Source organism: Struthio camelus, chromosome 2 (genome assembly GCF_040807025.1).
Source record: "Struthio camelus isolate bStrCam1 chromosome 2, bStrCam1.hap1, whole genome shotgun sequence".
NCBI classification, from domain to species: Eukaryota; Metazoa; Chordata; class Aves; order Struthioniformes; family Struthionidae; genus Struthio; species Struthio camelus.
This window is the reverse complement of record NC_090943.1, coordinates 9,113,633-9,135,169: the sequence shown is the minus strand read 5'-3', so window position 1 is coordinate 9,135,169 and position 21,537 is coordinate 9,113,633. Positions and strand designations below refer to the sequence as shown.

Here is a 21,537-nt window from a genome sequence, read left to right as displayed (position 1 = left end):
TTCACAAAGAGAGCCCACTCCAGGGCTTGCCCTGCAGAGACGACAAACACAGACCACGTTTCCTCCTCTGTGATTCTCCCCCAGCACCGTCTCAATAAGCCTTGCACTTTCAATCCCTGCGTGCAACACAGACACGCACTTGTACGTGTCACACAATAAAAAACAACGTTCGGAAGGACGGATTCTGCCCTGTGGTATTTTTGAATTGAGCATTTTGAGCTGAAAAGAAAAAAACAAAAATTATTTTTATTTAGGTAGCGAGGAGGCCACCTGGGGACCGGGGGCGGTTCTTGCCGAGCGGTGTGCACCATCGACTCCATCAGTCACCACCAGCAAGTGCCTGAGCCGTGTGGTCACAAGCCAGTTCACAGCAATCACTCATGCAGCTAGGGCTCTCTTCCCTGTACAGTACACAAAGATTAGCAAGCAGGCAATGGATGTCAGCAACCATCAATAACTATCAATTTAAGATAGATTCAAACTGTGACTGAAGATTGAAAGCTTCCCCATACCCTAATGCAAATTGCCCAAAGCCTTCCGGTCTTTCTGTTGTTCTGCTTTTCTTTAGTCACATCTATTCATAATGTGCCTTCTTTAATAAAGCAGGAAGTGCAAACGTAAGGATAGCACTATATCCATTTGTCTCAGTTCTGCAGATTAGCCCACTTTGTCTAAACGTTTTCTGTGATGCTAGTGTTAATATGCAATGTTTCACAAGGATATAAACTCTTTAAAAACCTCAGGGGGTTGGTAAAAAAAAAACCAGCAGTCTGACTACAAAAATAAAATATTAAAGAAGTCTCTAAAAACCAGAGATTCAAATATGTTAGAACTATAAAAACATGGAAAATAGGGAATCTTCACCGGAAACCCAGGCAGCTTCTCCTTGAAACTACTGGAAAGCTAAAATTTGTGCCACTTAACTCAGCTAATACAATCATACTCCTCCTCATCTATTTAATCTCCCCCTAAGAGCATGTGCTTTTTCTCCTCGCTTTAATCCATCAAAAGACCTGAATGATTAATATCATTCCCACTGTTACATTTTTACACTGTGGCAAGACACTTAGAGGCATACTGTGGGGGTCATTTTCCTTTCTTCATTTGGTAAATAACTACCCTCTTATATCTTCATTGGGATTTCATCTCATTTCACTTGCTTTATTGACTTCATGTAATTTTGCCTTATCTTGCAAGACTTTGGAGCATTAAGCTCAATTTTTTCTATACTGAATTAGAATTCCTTTGATTCCAACTTTTTTTCTTTTATTGTTGATGCAGGCGTGATGGACTTTGACTAATATTGCAGAGAAAACTGTAAGGACATTACCTTTTATGAAAAAATATCTGCGATTTTTACTGAGAGCCAGCTTCAAATCCTGAACGCTCCAAATCATGGCTAGGTGAGGTTTAGGGACTAACACATGCGTAATTCATAAAAGCAAAGCCATTATTGGTAGCTCCACAGAATAAATACTCGTTGGTGGACACCACGTATTTGAAGGATGCTCCATATTCACACTAGCAATATGGAGCCAAATTGATATTTATGGTGTTCTCCTCAATCCGCTCTCCATCTCCATTTGAACACACAGGTGAGACACAGTGCAATATTTGGCTTCAGTTACTAACAAAAGATGCAGTATTTCAAGCGGAGCTCCTGATAACCAGGGAGCACAGAAGAGCTGACGACTGCACCGAGCCCGCTAGGGATCTTGTTATGCCAATCTAATTAACCTGGAAAGTGCTCGGCTAGCACCATGCCCACACACAGATGGAAAAAGGGCTGTTCGACTATTGTGTGTGCGAGGCAGGCTTCACCTAACTCCCAAGTCAGCAGAAACGTTTAAGCATATGCTTACCATTAATGTTAAACAGGTGCTTAAGTACATTGCCGAACAGGGAACATAACAAGGAACATGCCTCTGGAGTATGTGATTTTTTGCCTTAATTGCTATTGCACACATACAGTTTTCATTTATTTGATTGCCTTTAGATATTATCAAAGGCCTCCTTTCCCCACCAAGACCCCAGTTCTCTTGAAACCTGTATAAGCAGAGGGTAAGAGAAGGTCCCTTTGTGAAAACAAGGTATACCTACAAAATCCAAGATTCTGGAACCTCCAAAAATTGAGAGCTAAATTTTATTCTTAACATTGCAGTAATTTTTATAGATTTGATTCCTACAAGAATGACCAAATCCAACTGAAAAGCACCTTTCTTAACAAGGTTTTTAACTAATTATAAACAGTTAATGTAAATTGAATAAAACGCAGAGTGAATAACATAAAAGCAACAGGGACCTTAGCATGAACTTTCCATTCCTGACAAAATCTCGCAAATAGTGAGATCAGGAAAGGTTCAGTCATACTGAAATGAAATGCAATTAATTTCTAAATTACTGTTCTAGTCACAGTATTTCACATATGCCTCATGTGGACCATAGATTCAGTTTTTAACTGAGTCAATAAACTCACAGCTCATGAATAGTAATATTCCTACATCACAGTCTTTCGCTTTACAAACTAGATCTTCATGAGAGGTACTTTCAGCCCCCTCACAGCCTGATGAGAAGGCATTAATATGAGCATATTTTTCACAGCCACATAATTAGACACAAGAAAAGAGCAATACAAGCTCATTTCTAGGTTGCTTTGGTTATATCAGTTACTGTGGAAGAACTATTCAGCTTTTACAGAAAACATGCCACACCATCCTTGCAATTTTTATCCATGTTTTTACTAACGTCAGTCCCAAATGATAAGTCCCACCTTGTTTTCCTACTCCGCTCCTACCCTCCCCCGCCTTTTTTTTTCTTCAAACTCCAGTATATTTTGCTGTTTGCTCTCTTTAAAAGGGTTACTGAAAATCCTTATCAACACAGAACATAGTGGGTTTCTGTTTTGAGACTCTGGTCTGAAGGTACCTGAGTATCAAATAAATTTCTTACTCAGTTCAGCAGGCGTAGTAAACCCATTAAATTCAGCAAAAGTTTTGCTTGAGTAAGTGCTGAATAATGACTACAGAACGAGGCCATGTAATGTGTGACTGGAATTCATGCCAAGTCTACTATCTCTACACATGCCTGAGTTGACAAAATCTTCTGGCCAGCATTCCCTGTAACTTAAGAGGGATTTCTCACAGCGTTGACCACTCTGTTCATTGTCCAATGCTTCACCAGGGCATAAGGAAGCCACCAATGCAGTTCATCCTGCTGTCTCAAATAACCTGTTTTCTCACACTTGCTTTGACCAGACATTTGGGTTCATCTCAGTCACCTGTAAAGTCATTACTCTGTGATAATTGGGGGGGAGGTAGAAATTCTTCATCTTTGGCAATAAGGTTAATAAATAGTGAGTCACATCATCAAACAGGCCTTGTCTCAGATAAAATACTTGTATTAATTACTGGACACGCACTGAGTCTGCTATTCCTGTACTGTGCCTTGCCACCACACAGATCAGCAACCTCATGTGCTTGCAATCAAGAGTTGAACTCTCGTTCAGCTTCACTCATGCAGACTGCAATAGTTCTCCCCTGGTCACAGTATCTAAGTGACTCAACTGTTCCTACCCTTTAAGTCTGTAGCGATGAAGAGGATATCAGTGGGCACACAGATGCCACAGGGAACGTCTTCTGCTTGGAAACCACCTGCAAGATACCCTTCTTCTCAGTGCACAACAGCAATGCTACAACATAGCTGCTTTAGGAATTCCCAGGACCTTACTGATACCACTACAGATGCATCAAAACAGTTTTTGTGGTTTTTTCCTTGATAATCCATTTAAAGAGCAACCAGAACATGCAAACACTGCAATACAAACTTCCGTTGCTACAATGCTGGTATGTCCTTAAGAGGGTAGCAAAGCCACAGCATCTACAGATGCACCTGCACTACAGCTGGGACACAGATGTATTGTCAGCATTCGGGCTCTAATGGTTCAGATTTATTCTGTAGATTAGATTTATTTTTACAACTCTACTCCCAACCACAGCCTTTTCAAAATGAACACTCTGAGAGCCTGCTAAATGTGATGCTTCATTGAGAAGCAATGCCAGGCTTCCTAAGTGGCAGCATTGTGCATTAGTGGATTACACAAGATTTGCAGTACATAAAACAATTTAATAAATGGGCTTTGCTTGCTAATCTCACATAAGCAACTTCTTAGTACAGTAGTGTACAGATAACACACATGCAGACACACCGACCTAGAAGAATAAATGCATACACATATGTATTGCGACATGATGACATTAAACCATTTGGATTAGCTCATTTTAAAGAGGGAGAAGCAGTACAATGTTCCAAGACAATTCCCTATACATGCAAAACATAGACCAAGTGATTCCCGCAGCACAATCACCTCTGGCAGAGGTGGAGCTCGTCTCCCGCCCTGACTGGACTGTGGTGCTGAGACACTCTATGTGCTTCTGCAAGAGCATCTGGGACCTAGAAGCAGAGCCATAAACATGCAATTCCCTGTCCATGCTAACAAGCTCTGCAAGCACAGCGTTGCCTGTGCTCCTCGTGGAGCAAAATTGCTGCGTCTGCACAGCACAGCATCGTGCTCTGCAACTTTCCTCGAGCAGTTCAGCCGCCGCTCATGTATCCCCATATCCCACTGCAGAAGGTTGACAAGCCCTGGAGAGATGTGCAGAGTAGTATTTGTCCCATGTAATGCCAGGGGCCTAAAGTGGTGTCTAGCATCATTTGAGATGCTCTGGGATATCCCTTAAAACCTACCGGTCCAAAATAGCATGGGTTTGCATCACATCTGTCAGCCCAGATACAAGGTGTTTCAAATGGCACCATCTGACCACATTTAGGCAACAGACTCAAGCCCTAGTATCATCTGGCAGTTGAAACACTTGTTCCACAGTGTAGAGAGAGGAACTCTCCTCATCAAACGAAGTCTCAGGCCATCAACCTCCTCATAATTTACATTTTAGGTGTTATCTTTGAAAAGAACAAGCAAATCTAAACTTTACAAATGAAGAAAAGTCAGCTCTCAAACACGGACGACTGCAATGTTATCTTCCTAACTCTACAAAGACAGCTCTATGGCCTCTGCTGCTGATCAGAGCTTTACTTAAAAAGAGCTGAGTGGGGAGCAATAAAATCACAACAGTGCCTATGATTTCTCCTCTGTTGCTGTTTAGGAAAACAGTGAAAAGCAGAAGCATAACCTCTAGCATTTAAAGAGTCAAAAAAAAAAAAAAAGAGCAGAGGGGATAGATTATCCTGTGAACAGTCAGAAAACTGAGGCGGGAGGGAGAAATGAACACAAAAGTGGTGTTTTTCCTTGCAATCAGGAAGAAGCAGAGAAGTTGCTGAAGAGAGAGAGAGGCAGGAGTGCTTCACTGAGGAGCACTGTCAGATTCAAAATCTTGAGACTTCCCATTTATGAGAATGAAAGTTAGACCATGCCCCCTTCACAAGCTCCCCTTTACTCTTTCACACTGCCAGATACTGAGAGGAGGAGCTAGCAGCACAGATGACTTCACATGACTCCCAAAGGTATTTTGAGAAACCACCTGGCCCCAAATAATTCCCACGGGATCTGTAACTTGGGTGGATCTCTTCCCATCTTCCTACACACCGTGGGCAGACTCTGCACTGTCATCCCTTAAGTAAGGACGTGTCTAAAAGAGCGTTCTGCATTAAGTGAGCAACCTTTCAGATCCGACTAGTTATTTCCTTTTGGACCTCTCTCCCATCCAACCCTAAATGTGTAAGCACTCTTAATTTCCACCTACTAGTGGCATGACATTAGAACTGGCCCGGCACATCTTGCAGCTTTTGTGCTGGCCCACAATGCAGCAATTTCAGTATCTCCTATCGGATGTTCCCTCTACAGCATGTATCATCTTAACAACATACTTGAAACAACGGTTACGTGCTTTCCCCTTTATGCCTGACCTAGAAAAAGATACCAAACTGTTACAGTCCTCAAAACACAATCTACCTCTCACTAAGCAGCAGCAGATCCAGATATTCTCTATGGTAATTCTTGCCGTACTTCTGCAATTTAATTTCTGCCAGACTTTCAACTTCAGCTGGAGTCATGACATCTCATCTGGAAACCGCTACCATAGCTCCCATGCTTTCAGCTCTGGAGGTCCCTGTGTTTCAGCCAAAGTAGTAGACGGCAGACAGATAGCACACAAAATCTGGACTGCATCTGGCCTCTAAATCAAGGGAAATCTGAGGTGGAGAGAAGGACAAAGTAGCAGGGAGAGTGCCCTGGGTCAGAAACTCTACCAGCCACTTCCACGTGGGAGTTTCAAGAAAAATTATTCTCTGCGCAGCCTGTTTACCCCATGGTAGAACAGCTGCATGCTGGCTGAGAAGCATTACACCACTTTGCAGCCTGTGTGTGATTTATCACTGCAAGCAATAAACCTCTAGATAAAATATGGCAAATAAGGGAAATTACAACGGAACTTCAATGTCTTTTATTTATGTTTTTAATATGAATTTACTGCTCATGAGAGGCACCAGAAATACAAAACGGGCAGGGGTAAAGCTGGATTTTCTGTTTTGCTGCGCCAGTGTGTCTCCAGAAAGACACAGAAAGAGCGCTCCAAGGATGACAGAGTAGTTTAGTCTTCATGCCATTTGTTTCCTCGAGCTCTTGGAGGCCTCAAACATGCCAGCAGAGTTCCTAAGGGGGATAACACTTGCCACTAGGCTTACTTGTATCTTTTTTTTTAATATACCCAGCCAAACTGCAGTTATCACAGTTGGGATTTAAACAGTCAAATTACGTATTAAAATCTCCATAGGCTCTTCTCCAAGTCCTCTCAATGATCCAGAACTGCCTTTTTTTTGCCCCCCTTCATAAATTTTTCATCACAGTAAAGAAGTGACATGTTCCTCACAGTTTCTCTTGGTAGTTTCCAAACGTGAGAACAGATGATGGCCAGACTCTGAAATTCAGAACAAGAATTTCACAGCAACACCCTTCCAACAGAGATCGCTGGCTACAGCAGTGTGCTCACTCCTTTCACTGACAATTAAACGCATCCAAAAAACAGCATGCTTACATACAGCAGACTACATTTTGCCTCAGATATCCCAATGCACTTACACTGAACCCATTCTTCCACTTATCTAAATGTCTACATTCAAAGGTAGAATACTCCTTGTTGCAATTATACCTCTACCAAATTTAGTTCTTAAAATTGGCATGGGACTACATAAAAGAAGAATCACCAGTCTTGCAAAGGTACTCTTTAAAATAGCTTTTTGATGTATAGGCTTGCAAAACTATACCAAAAGAAAACAAACCAAAAAAAAAAAAAAAACACTGCATGCATGATAGATCAGAAGGGCAGTTGGTATTACCCTCCTTGACCTGACAACTTGGCTTAAAATATAAGGGAAAAGACAGGAATATTTTAATGAGATAAATTAGAAAGCCGTACCTAAGGTTAGGGTCAAATGTAAATACATTAAATTTATCTCTAAAAGTGATATAAATTTATCTTCAATCCTTACTGTCACATATTATTTTGAAAACGACTGTGGAAAACTCATGGGATACGGGAGTTGTTATCAAAAGAAACCACTGTGTATTAATTGCTCCCTACAGTATTTACGCAGAATTAAGAGAAATCCCATTGTAAGAGCATGAACTACTTCTGTAAGTGATATTCCCTTGACTCAAATGATGAATGGGAAATAGAGCAGTAAAATAAAAATAGGCACCTTTCCAGGTAAATGTTGTTGTTTAAAAAAGCCAAAACAAAGCCCTAGTGAAATATTGTCACAGGGATAAAAACATTTATCTCAGTGTCACAAGAATGGCTTCGTTTTTGCTGGTCTAATTAGGTAATAAAGAAATCACAGGTGTAGTGGTTCCATGAGCTATCACCACACTTAGAAAAGGGCCCATTGCGAGGCCAGGGATCAGTGTGCCAGCATTATCACTTGCTGTCACGTTGTTTTAAGAATGAAAGAGCTCATTTTAAGAATGATCTTTAAAGAGAAGAAAATCAATATATACTTAGAAGCTTGTCAAGATTTTAAGCAACAGTAAAACTGCCAGAAAACAAACAAACAAATGGAAGCTACGGTGGGCTTTGAACTTCCAATGCCTTTTCAAATGCTGCTAGACAATTAATGCAGCACGCACTGTAGCGCACCCCCTGCGACCCCACGCGCACCCCTCCCCATCGGCTCAGTGACTGCTACGTACATTAGAAAGGATATTCACAGCATGAGCTTTTGACATGAATAGTTCAGGACTCTAAATTTACTTATAACTAAAGGTAAAAATAAGTGAAAAGACAACTACTAAAGCTGATCTTTTAAAATAATAATGAAAAAGGGTAAAGAAAGCCCTAATCTTAACTCGCTAGAACTTCCCATGAAAGCTCACTTGCGCTTTCAGGAATAGGCCCAGTAATTATTACTTTGAGGAAATATAAAAGCTGTCCAAGGCTTTAAAATTTCAAATGGAAATATTCACTTAAATAAACTGCATATCCAGTTGCAACAGGCCAGATCAGCACAGAAACGAGCTGCGCGTGTTTGAGGTGGCCCATAAAACAGAGACACTCATTAAAGAAATCATCTGTGTCAGTATAATTGTTTCCTTGCCTTGAAATTTCATTGACGGTGTGTCAAAATCCAGTTCTTCAAAGGAAAACTTGGCATTCAAGTCAGGGAAGAGTGCCCTGAGTGACAGTAAGAAAGAAATAATTGTGACCTGGAGGCCAGATTCTGCTCCCATTTGAATCCAAGGCAAAAACAATTGTCTCAGGCAGAGGGTTTTGAATTGTGGACAGTTCCTACTACACAGCTTTGTGGTTAGATCGATCATTACGGCTTTAGCGCATCTCATACAGAGGTGTGTATGCAGATCCATTTTGCCACACTCAGAAACGCTAGCCAAAAATTGTAGCAAAAGCGATAGCCTTTAGATGAGTGGTAGTAAAGGAATCCCTGCCCGCTAATCATTTCCTGACTTCAGAGAGCAGCAAAGCAAACGTGCAAGAGGTTTTTATTAATTCTGAGATATTGTGTATGTAAATTAGGTTAATCCTGTACTTTAAATGAACAATGTCATCTCAGGTGGCTAATTATTTTTTTCTTAGTGGTGGTGAATAGCCTAATCAAACAGTATAACAACCTTTACGACAGTAGCTTAAAAAATAATAATCTAAATTACCCCATGCTTAAGAGTTCCACCACCAAATATTTCCTGAGCATTTAAAAGGCATAATAAAAGGAGTACGACGCAATCACACAGGCTGTGCAATTCTATTGGAAAAATGTTTGCAGAAGTTCCTGTTCAGTTCCCTTAGTTGAATTCACAGGTCACATAGCATTGCACCTTCCTCGTAAAAACTAGCTAGAAAAAGCAATATTATTGGGCTAGAAAAGGAGGCATTTCCTTAAAAAGACAGAGGCATTTTACTACGGGATTGAATTAAAGGAGGAAGAATACTTTGTCCGGTTCTTAAACATGTCAACACAAGGCATGAAAGAAACGCCTTCCACCTTTATATTAAATATTAGCATTTCCCCTCAAATGGGAGGCAAGACACGGATGTTGAGTGCTCTGCTTGGGTGGAAGGAAGGGACAGGCGAGAAGGGAACACCAACAGGTACCCTTCAAAAGCTTCAAGCTATTTGCAGTAAGTTGCTTTTAAAGCAAAGTGCCCTGAAGGCATCACGGTGCCCACCACCCCCGTTGCAAACTCACCGTCCCCCCCCGCGCCGCGCAGCAGCGGCAGCAAACCCGGCTGGCGGGGAGACCCGCGGGCGGAGCGGCGCGCACCCCCGTGCGAACCAGCAGCCCCGCCGCCCCCAGCGGGTCAAGCCAGCACACAAAACACACAAATATATTTCTATCAGCACAAGATGGCAACCATCACTTCTTCCGGGAGAGCAGCTGGCTTTTTTTTTTTCCCTTCCCCCCCCCTCCTTAAAGGGGGAGGGGGGGCAGATCTAGAAAGCATTCAGAGTGGGTTATGATAATAATAAATAAATTAAAAAAAAATCGCGTCAAGACAGACGTTTCCACTAGTGATGCAGGCGGCCAAGCGAGGCATCCCCCACGCTGCGGTCATCAACTTGGCGAAGTTGGCCGTGCGGCGGCAGCGGGCGCCGGGGCGAGCCCAGCGCGCAGCCCGCCCCGGCGCTCCCGGCCCCGCTCCCGGCCCCGCTCCCGCCGCAGCCGCTCGCACCGGCGGCGGTGGCGGCCCCCATCGCCGCCCCGCTCCGGGGCGCAGCTCAGCGGCAGGAGCCGCCCGGCAGCCGCCGCTTCCCCGGGGCGCAGCCCCAGCGGGGCGCCGGCCGCGGGCGCGCAGCCTGCGGGGGTTACGGAGGGGTTTGGTCGTACCGAGCCCGCGGAGAGAGCCCCGACACTTACTTACAGTCACTGGAGGCGCCAGCAGCAGCCACTTACCATCATGTTTCCTTGCATTTTAGCGGTTTGAAACATTGCCTTTTCCTTCATTTTTGCTTTGTGCGTGTGCGTGCGTGCGTGTGCTGTTCTCCTAGAGTTACTTAATCCAGCGGCTGGATCACTTTAGTGAAGAACTGGCGTGCACTTGCGATGGCTCTTTTTGGTGTGGAGGGGAGTACGAGCAGCAGAGGGGGAGGGTGCCTGCTTTTTTTTCCCCACCCTTTCAACATATATTTTTCCTCCCACCCCCCCCCCCAAAAAAAAAGCAATATAAATAAAACAAGTCTCAGCTAAAAAGGGAGGGGAGACAGGCGGGCGCGGCGGGGGGGGGGGGGGGGCAGCGGGGGCTCAGTCCCCAGCTCCGGTCAGCGCTGACCCTGCGGGAGCGGCCGGCTGGGCAGGAGGGAGCCGCACACCCGCCCCCCGCCCGGCCATGCTCGGGCCCGGCTGCTGCCACCCCTGGAAACCAGTTGCAGAAGCGGGGGGGGGGGGGTGAATAAATGAATAAATAAATAAATAAAAGAGTGAGCTGGAAGGGTAGACGCCCCCTCCCCTTGCCGGACCCGGCTCGCCGCGCTCCTGGGGCGGGGGGGAGTTGCGGGGGGGGGGGGGCAGTCACAGGGTTTTTACAAACGGGAACCGGGGGGAGGCAGAGAGGAGCCGCCTCTCCCCGGCGCTAACTGCTCAGCGGCTGCGGCCGCCCACCCCGGCGCAAGCGGGCCACGTCTGATGCAAAGAAGGGTGGGGAATATGGATAGTGTTGGTGCGGGTTACTATGGGACGCACGTCGCGTTTCCATGGCTGCCTCCTTCCAGCCCGCAGCCCGAGACCCATCTCCGCCGCCCGCTCCGTCGGGAGGGCGCCGAGCCCCCTGCCCGCTCCGCTCCGCTCCCGGCGCCGCCCGCCGGGCTGCGGCTGCCCTTCCCGGCGAGGCCAGGGCCGCGGAGCCCGCGGGAGAAGGCAGCGCGCAGGAAACGCACAGCGCAACCCCCCCGCGGGCTTTCACGCGGTTTAGGGAGGGGGGGGGGCGTTTAACCTTGGGAGCTGCCAAGACGAGCCAAGATTTGGGATCCGGGGTTAACCCTTCCCGACGCAGCAGGAATAGTCGTGTGGAAGATAGGGCTCTTCCCCGTGGGGAATGCAAAGGGAGGGGCATTGCTCACATGCGATGCCTGCAGTGAAACCCTGGCCATCCCCTCTAACTCCTTGCTAGCAGTGCCCCTACTTGTTCTATGATGTTTTCTCCCCATGTGATCCAGGGGGGCCTCTGGTCCCCCAGCTGAGCCGCCAGGCAGGTGGCCAGAGGACATCGCTAGAAGGATGTTCCCCTCCAGCCACCCCATCTTCACCCAGGTGCAGCTTTCCAGAAACAGAGCCCTCCTACCCATCCCGAAGGCTTACACCTCAACCTGCACATGTGAAAACATTCCTTCCAGAAAAGCTGTCTCTTTTTTTTTTCCTCTCCCTTTATTGCACATGTATGATTTGTCCAGTGCTGCAGCAGAAGTAATATAGCTGACTCCAAGAGGAGAATTATGTGCCCCTCAATTTCTCTTGGTATGAAAAGGGCTGCTTCAGCTGTTGCCCATTGCTTGCAGGAAAAACTCTGTGCGCTCCAAAGGAGAGGAGAAACCCTGAGAAGGGAGAAAGGAAGTGATTTGCTTAATTAATAGCTGGGAAGCCAAACCAGGAAGAAAAAGCAGAAGGATTTGTAGCCAGAAACTCTTCTTGGACTCTGTGATTTACCCACTCCAATGGCTAGAGCAGAAGGTCCCTCTTTTTTTAAAGGGGGAATTGCAGACCCTTCCATGGTTGCTTTTATTGGTGCCTGTAGCACCTTGAACTCCAGTTCATCACAGCTTGTAACATCTTCATCTCATAGCAGATGGCCACTCACTAGAACTAGGAAACTGTGTGCAGTCTCATAGTGTTGCTCACACTATATTTTTTGTTCTGCCACCCAGCTGTTGAAGGATATTCAGACAAAAAAATCTCTCTCCTAAGATGGGTTGAGCTTGTATTTCGAAAGCAGTGATAATGGGGATGTGACCACATGCAAAGCACTTCAGCAAAGTTCAGTAGCTTCACCTCTGCCCAGGGTGAGCCTCCAAGATGCTCGAAACAAATGCCAAAGGCAGATGATGCTGGAGCCCCGCAGACTCACCTGTGTGAGCTTTTGTTCTACAAAATTGTCATTCCTCATTTGTAGGTCTTGATTACCATCTCCCCCGTCTTTATCTGGGAACTGCTTACACCTGCTATGTAGCTCATCTCAAGTAGGAAGTTCCTCATTATGTTCCTCATACTCATCTCTTGCTGTCTTTACTTCAGTTTTGATTTTTTTCAGGCAGCTCCTATGGCATCTCAGTATTTCACCCTCAGGTGTTTTAATTATGTATGAACACAGAATATGTTATATACTTCACAGTTAGTAGTCCCATTTGCCTCCTGATTTACTCTCTACACCAACAGTATTACTTACTGTATATTGAACTCTGGCAATAGCGTTTTCTGGATTTTTTTCCCCCAAGCTCCGTCATAATGCAGCTACTGGATTTCTCTGCTTACTTTTATTTAATTTTTAATCTGTGTGCTTTTGGCGTAACTGTAGCAATTGCCTTGATTAAAACAGCTTTGTTTAAAGTTGAGACTACTGGCAAAAAGCTTAGTTTCACCTTTGATGCCATCTAGGTTTTTTTCTTTGGTTGTTTTTTTTATCATTATTATTATTATTAAACACAAACCAGGGTCCATTTGGCCAGCATAATTACATTGCTGTGCTTCCACTTCTGCCACAAACTGTGCTCCCATCATCACAATCCAGACATTTTACAAGAAATAGGAAACAATAGTCTGTTTTTCAGCGCAGTGTAAAATAAGGCTGGTGACACTGGGGCAAAAAAATAAAATCCCCTTACAAAAGAAAAAATTCTTGATTTTAAGCTTTTTGTTCTGTGGGGTTTTGTTTTGTTGTTTTGTTTTGCTTTTTGGTGCCATTCCTATACACTTTGAGAAAAGAGGTAGTCGATGGCTTGTCCCTAGCAGTTTTATGACCAGTCTCCATCCTTGGAGATTTTCAAGACCCAATAGGATGAAACCCTGAGCAACGCGCTCTGATTTCACTGCTGACCGTACTTTGAGGACCGGGTTGGGCTAGAGAACTCCTGAGGTCCCTTTCAGCTTAAATTATCCTATGACCCATAAGATCCCAAAGCTCTAAACTGAGTGTCCTTTTTTGTTATTGGCCATAGCGTCTTGCCATACAGCCAGCAGGCTACTTACCTTATTTAAGAAAACAGATTCAAATGCTGGTTTAAGAAATGTTTATTGTGCCACTTTCTAAGATGATGCCAAAACGCATGTTCCCAAAGACTTAGGATTTTGCCAGTCATGACTTTGGCAGCTATTTCTTATGTCTGTACTATATTTATCTGACTAAAGGAACAAGTAAGACTTGCTCGCACATGCTGAAGCGTGACACTAAGTTGTACTGCAGATTGGTACCACAAGCTGTGGCCAGTTGATTGCACTGTAAATGGTCTGCTAAGCAGTCCTCTGGGTTTGGGGAATTTAAGGCAGCTACAAGGGATGTCATCACATTACCCCCTCAGTACCCCACTGGACTCCTTTTCATCTTACATTCAATCTATTGACCTTCTTTTCTTGATGGATCTTCCCCAAGTCCTTTGAACAGAAATGCAATAGAGCTCACTCTCAGTGGACGAGGAACCAACTTTGTTATTTGGACATGAAATGGTGAATGCAGGAAGATGATCTGAAATTTATTCCAGTTTTTGCAGGGGATGTTTTTGTTACTACTTGCTTTGAATGACTTAGAAGGATTATCAGTCATCCTGGAACACAAGAAAGTAAAATAATTTAGGTGGCTAAAAAGCTTGCCGTTCTGACTACTGGTGGCTGTGGCTATTCTGAATTTAGAATAGCCACAAAGATTTGGCCCAGGAAAGCACAAGAAAAAATGAGAATACTTCTTCATCATGTCGGGTGTTATAATAGAGGAAAACTCAGAATTCATGACTTTTGCATTCCTCATGTGAGTCCCACTGCACTGCGAGCGATATAGCCCCTTTTGTCAGCGGAGTTACTTCGGATGTAGACTAGGGAAAATTCAGTCAGCCTCAGCTAGATCTTAAGAGCAAGATCTTAAGCAAAACTCCTGTGAGTAACGTAATGAGTTTCTCTTTGGCAATCTAAGGTATACACCAGGACAAAAACCCTGGCAACGAGGACAAGCTTCTTTTTATATCCGGTCCACGGATTTTCTCCATATCTCAGGTACTATGACAAAAACAACACAGCACTTTCATCTTCCAACAGATTTATAGGCCATTTTGAGGAACTGTGCTTTTCTCTCTTCCATCACAGTATGATATATATGTATATATGAACTGCCTTATAGAAATTCTATTCTTTGTGGGTTTCGCTACTCTGAGGCTGATTTTCTTTATCTGAACAGGGACACAGGGTACAATGCTTACATCCTATTCACAATGTTTTATTTAAAGCTATGAGGATATGAGAGTGGAAGAATTTACTTTATCAAATAAAACCCATTCAATGCATTTGATGCCAGCTTTCCTTCTCACTAGCCAAAACAAGCCTGGGAACAGTCCTTTTGAACAGAAGGAAAGAATTAATTTCACACAATATTTGCTGGATGCATAGCACGGACTTATTTATTCAGCATTTTTAAAGAAATATATATTAAGTATTGAAGACCACAGACAAAGACGACAGCCATTGTATTAAAAGTCACTTCTGAGAGCATCAGAATTTCACTTCATCCTCTTAAGGATTTTTTTTTAATTTTCTCAAATAAAAGAATTTGTGTAAATTCAAAATATAACCAATGGCTTTTTCTTCTCAGTTAGACCCTTTTGCAAGAATCCCATCTCCCTCCTGTTGGGCTCATCCCACAAGCGTGTGCCTCTCTCCAGCCCATTTTCAAGACTGTGCTCTCTAAGATCAGACCAAATCACACTACACCTTTCCCCAAACTCTCCCTGTCCCTATATTCCAGCAGACCCAGGTCCACAGCACAACGTTTCATTGTTAAACCCAGGGTCTTTTTTCCTTCACTGGGCCAGTTGCTTGAATACAGCAGCAGGGGAATCTGATTTGCCCTTTCTTTAAAAGGAAAATACTTTGCCTGCTTGAAATCACAGGATTAGAAGATCATTCAGGCTGGAAGGGTCCTCAGGAGGTCTCTAGTCCAGCCTCCTGCTCTTAGTACTCCAGATGTGGTCTAACGATTGCCAAGTAAAGGAGGATCATCACTGAGGGAGCGATCATCTATAGTACTTGCTTTATCATGGAATTACAACATTCAGGAAGCATGGGATTGGTGATATCCCAAATAAAATGGTTGCATTATATCACATGAACCTAATGGGGGCCAAGAACAGAGTGTTATTAGCAAATATCTTCCATAATGATGTTTAGTAGTACAACACAGAAAGGAACAGTTCCATCAGGTAACTTCCCTCTCCCTACCTTACTGGGTGGAGCAATTTTGAGAATTCTGTTAGCCAAGCCGTGCTACATATCTATTCTGACATATCTCTTAAATGAAAAATCTTTACTCGTACTGTACTGGAACCTTATCTTTGTATTTAAACAAAAACATGGGGACAACTGTAGTGATTACTTCTTTCTAGTAAAAAGAAGACATTGGCAAGATAGATACAGTAAATAAATTATTAAATAAATTTAAAATTATCTTCTGAGCATCCCTAATTCTTTAGGAAATTAGAAAACCTTCAGCAGCTGTTAAAAAGTTAACATTTGCTAGCTGTCACTGCATGAGTGTACTTAAGCCATCTCCGTTAACCGAAATGGAAAAGAAGAGGTTGCAAGAAGGAAACCATTTCATCTCAAACATTATGAGGAAAAAAGAATTTAATGGGAATCACTGCATTTTGGAATGACTGGTCTTTGGAGCATTATTATTATTATTTTTAACCCCTGCCTACATTTTGGTGTGGTGCTGGCCATATCATCACCATAGGATGTCATCCTCCGCTCCTCATGTTCTCCAGAATATTTCTTTGCTAGCCTGGCCATCACGTCTCATCTCTCTGTAGACTACTATGTCACTCAGTGAGAGGCAGGACTAAGCTGCTTTACATGCTCAGTGAATTAACAGCAGCATAGCTGAAAACTGTTCCCTTTGAGAAAGGACTATTGGTGTGTTTCTGCTACAGCAGTAGGAATGTATTTCCCAAAGGCATAATTGGACTGTTTATTTTTTATACACCAACTCCACCCAGGAGGAAGCAGTGGGGACCCCAACACGTCTAATTTCTGATTCTATTCAACCACTACATGTCCATATGGATGCTTTAGAAAACACAGTAATTTGTTAGATTCAACAAGGATTTGGTTTGAGACACTTCATCTTTGGACAGCTACCTGGAATGCAGTCAGCTCCCCATTACCTGCAAGTGAAGTATTCAGCTGCAAATAAACTACAACACTGGTATAGAGATCCCCAGCTCAATGTCATGTAATCCATCATGGACCAAAGAGCTTCAATGCTCCCACGCAGCACTGCTTTCATGTGACGGTGTGCTCTTCCCTCTCCTCTCCCCAGCCTAATCTCTCTGTAAACAGCACATAGGCAGGGGTAACTGAGCATGCGCCAAGTAAAATCTATCTAGTATGCAGATATGATTATGAGTCAATCATCTTTCTTACTCCATAAATAGGGGGTGGCCTAGAGCCCATTGAGCTCTCCTGCATGGCAGCAGGTTACACGGCAGAATCTCCCCTTGAGTAGGGACGCCTCTCAAGGTTACTCCTAGAGGTCGAGAGACTCCTTACCCACGACAGATCCTTGGTAAGTGATTAACAGCATGCTGAAACTCTGCAAACTTTGCTAAGTTACACCTCTGATTGGTCGTGCACATAATCCTTAGACCTAAATCGCTGACCAAGTCTGGGACTAAGATTGAACCCAGTCGTGCCCAGACTCCTCTGAGAAGGAGTTTGTAAAGCAAAGGGGGTCCATTCTGAACCTCATAACTCAATGGGAGGGTCTCCTTGACACTTTTGCCTGACCCTGTCCTCCACACAGTAAATAATCGACTGAACCTTGCCATCGACCCTTGTTAAATCACTGTCTTATTTACAATTGAACTTTGTTAAATCACTGTCTTACCTCAATACAACGTATTGCTGCTTCCCTCTTAACAAGTGAAGTGCATCACTCCTCACTCATACGCAACAATTCATGTTATGCTGATGCTGAAACTAACCTAGATTTTTAAATACCATAGCTATGTTTGCATGGTATGTGTGTGGTGCCGGCTTCAATATCTATCTACAGTGTGGTCTTGGAACCAGAAGTGTCGGAGAACAGAGAAATTTAAACATATTTCCATAAATCACTGAAGAACTAGAAGCAACGGAGAAGTTGGGGCTTTCCTCAGCTTTTGTCAGCAGAAGTGGGTACCAGGAAGGACAGAAAGAGATCGTTGGCAGAGCTTTTGAATGTAGAATTGAGGTGGATGTCTCATGATGGCAGTTCAAACCTGGTTTAAGAGAGAAACTTCCAGTGCACTCTCATAAAAGCAGATCAGATGAGAGGTCTCAGATTAAGATCCATAGCACTGATGGCTGTATAGAGCTACTGGCCCACACACGCTATATTTCTACTTCGTTAGGAAGAAGCACCTAAGCATATATTTCAAATTCTGGACCGAATGCTATGTCTTGGTTCTGTCTAGCCTGTAACGGCCTCAGACCTCTATAAAGCACACAGGTGGCATTCGCAGAGCACAGAGGATGCGAGACTCAGATGAGTCACTGCCCCTGTTGTATACCTGCGGTTTCTTGCTAAGACAGCCACTGGATATACTCCATAGTGCAGCCTAGGTGCAGGGCAACAAAAAGGCAACATAGACAACAGCAGGCTAGGATGTCAGGGCAAGATCTGGAGGATTTCTGCAGAAGAGTATCGATTGACCCTCAAAGCCTCTGCTTCTTCACATTTCCAGCTTCTAAACTCCATGAATAAAAGTTAAAAATATACACCACTCAAACAATTACTTTTCTGTGAATGAAGTTGTTGAAGTTGCCAAGGGATTCAGAGTAGGAGGAGAGGCGTTCAGCATATAATTTCTGCAAAAATGGATATGGGCCATGAAATTTAAATATGTGGGAAATGCTAGAAAAAACTGCACAGACTCACTAGTAGTAACAAAGGAAAACTCTAATATGAAGTCATCACCTTTGCCAAACTTGACTGAAAGCATTTGTTGGCTTTATCTAACCTTTTCCCCTGCTCTTGCAGTGCAAGCCAAACTACTTAAGTTTTCCAAATGTACAAAAGCTCTTATGTAATTTCTATTGATAATCACAGATTTTCAAGGAAAAAGTTCCATCCAGTGTTATCTGAAGCATTATGAGTCCTTGCTTTTCAGGCTGTGTACCACTTCTGGTTAAACAGAACTGTGATTTTCAAAACTTTAAAAATTACAAGTTCTGTAGTAGAACTGACATATATGCCTCACTCATCTCTTTTAGCAATTATCCTCACTGCTAGAAGTACTTTTGTTTTCCAGCTGGACTGCACTGATTTGTGTCACTGGGTCACATTGTCTTTGCTAAATTAAGAATATAATGTACTATACAACACCTTCTCTCAGCAGAAGCGGATACCTCAAAGTTTTAAAAAGTAAACATATACTAAATATATGAAGTATAGCTGTAAAACATAACATGTTAAAAGCAACTTATACACTAAGTTTTTTCGTTAAGGCTGAATTCAGAATATTGACAGACTTGTTTTAAACATCTGAAAGCTTCTTATGTAGCACATTTCATCCTCTAAAATGATTTTAATTTCAGTACCATTCTGACAGTTACATTTTTTTAATGACAATTATGTTGAAAAGGAAAAAAGCATCCAAGTCCCTTCATTCAAGGGTTCACTCCTGACAGTGATTCTTGCCAAGTTGGAAAAATATCAAAACCGTAAGTCCTAGCCTGACAGAAGCAAGGAGAATCTCATATATTGCTATGAAAATGCCAAGCATTAAGAGCCAAGCAGGCTCAAACCATCCAAGTGCCATTGAATCCCACAGCTACGGAGAGGGTCTAGCCATAAACTTTTCCTTCGATATGCAGGAATATCATGAGTTAAATTCCTGACTCACAGGTGTAAAATAGTACAGCTCCCAAGTTTACTCAAATAGAGAATTTGGACCCAAGAGTGAAAGTTCTTTTTAACACGCATCCTAGTGATGGCATACTGCACAGAAGACATTCTGCTTTTGGTTTATGTTAGGAAAGACGTTCTTTCAATACCTTAGCCTTACAGATAACTTTTCTGTTGTGAATTCCAGTATAATTCTATTTCATTCATGAAATTATATAGGATCTCTTAGGCAGATAATTTAATGCTTGCCAATTCCTATGATTTTTTCGCTAGACTTTCTAGCCTGGAAGACATATCGAAACATTCTAATTTCAGATCAGGTAGGGCCAATGTTGTGATTAAAGAGTCATTTTTTTTCCTTTCATTGTGATATGGATGATTAAATTTCTCTGCTAATTATCTGTATCACCTCAGAACACCCTGTGCCTAACAAAAATATTTCAACCGAATAAGACTACATTTAATTGCATTACTTCTTTTATATGAGGAGAGGCTGCTATAAGCTAATCAACGTGTTTTGAGTTCTTCTCCACCTTGAGGGCAATGCTAATCCTCCTTTGCTGTTGAATGAGGACCCTACTGCACCTGCAGATTTTTTGTGCTCTACTTTTCAGTGGACTTTCTATGGACTTTAATTCCACTGGATGACCAAATCTTGCAGGGTAGGAATCGTAACACAAATAATTCATTCCTCCTCAGTGTATAAGGTAAATTAGGCTCAAATTCTCAATTGTTTGAGATCAGGTGCCTAAATCCTTTTGAAGAACTAGATATCGTGCCTGCAAGCAATCTGTGGAGTTTATTGGTGTCAGCCAGTCATTAGGTTGACGTTACTGAGTTCACCAAAGCCAAGGACTTAGTTAACCTGCCAATAACTTAACTATCATTATTTGAGTTTATAGAGGCTATCAACTGTCTAGGGCAGTGGCCACTTAATCACATGTTTATAAAATGCTGGAGTAAAGAGGGCCCTGACTTCTATCTGATAATAAAAAAAATATTACATTAGAATAACTATTTTTTGCAATGTTAGTATGGTGGGTCCAAACCAAGAGGTTGTCTCAGAATGCCCCAAAATTTTTAGGAAGAATAGTCAAGGTTTCGATTGCTTTGATCAGCTTTCAGCTCCAAGTCAAGATATTTAAAAAGCAAATCATAGCTTACATCATTTAGCCTTTAATTAAAGATTCAGTGCTGTGTAATATGGGAGCAACATTGTTTCTAGTGAAAGCAATAGGAACTTTTGGACCATTATCATCGTTTCTGGATAAGAGATCAGGTTGCCAGATTTGGAGTAAGAGAACCAAATATTAAACCTGCCTCAAACTTTACTTTCATTAGAAGATAATGGTGGGAAGCCCTATTTTACTGGGCATCCTAAATGAATACATCTTTTAAATTTGCTTTCTGATACAAGGAAAGACTTTTATAGATACAATCATTTAAATGTGGGGAAATAGCTAAGTCAGAAAAATAGAGATCATTGAAACAAATGCCTGGAAAGCTGCAAAGAATGAGCTCTGGAGGGCCCATTAAAAAGAATAAAGATTATGTCATCCTTCTCTTATAAAGAAGCATAGATATGAACCAATAAACCAAATGCACCGTCCACAGTGGTTCTCAGGAAATTCGGCAATTAGTGCTCATTTGGGAGAGGTGAGTGGGAGCTCTGTAGAGCTCTCAGTTGACTTCGCCACATATAAGGTGTTTAAATAAATATCTGGCTTTAGAAAGAGATGATTTTGCTCCGATATGATGATGCAAGTAGCAGCTTGCTTAGGTATTCTGCAAGAAGATATGAATAAAAACACCCCTTGCTCAAAGCTTTGTTCTTCACCCTCTGTAATTACCCAGAATAACTGGCCAGGCAGCTCCCCTGGTTCCCTATCAACCACTCTGCAATGGGAGCACCTGGGCCACAGGGGCACAAAAGCTCAAA

At 42.9% G+C, this 21,537-nt stretch overlaps 1 protein-coding gene across 2 annotated transcripts in view; it reads right to left on the bottom strand.

The window, feature by feature from the left end:
- The window catches only part of DPP6 (dipeptidyl peptidase like 6), a 581,229-nt gene that overhangs the window by 506,033 nt on the left and 53,659 nt on the right, over positions 1-21,537 (bottom strand). The window contains exon 1 of one of the 2 annotated variants that reach the window (XM_009682036.2): positions 10,418-10,620. The exons of the other annotated variant lie outside the window; for it this stretch is intronic. Within the exon in view, the coding sequence (XP_009680331.2) occupies positions 10,418-10,468 (51 nt within the window). The 5' untranslated portion in view covers positions 10,469-10,620. Of the gene's footprint in view, positions 1-10,417; positions 10,621-21,537 lie in introns of those variants that run through there. 2 annotated transcript variants of the gene reach the window in all.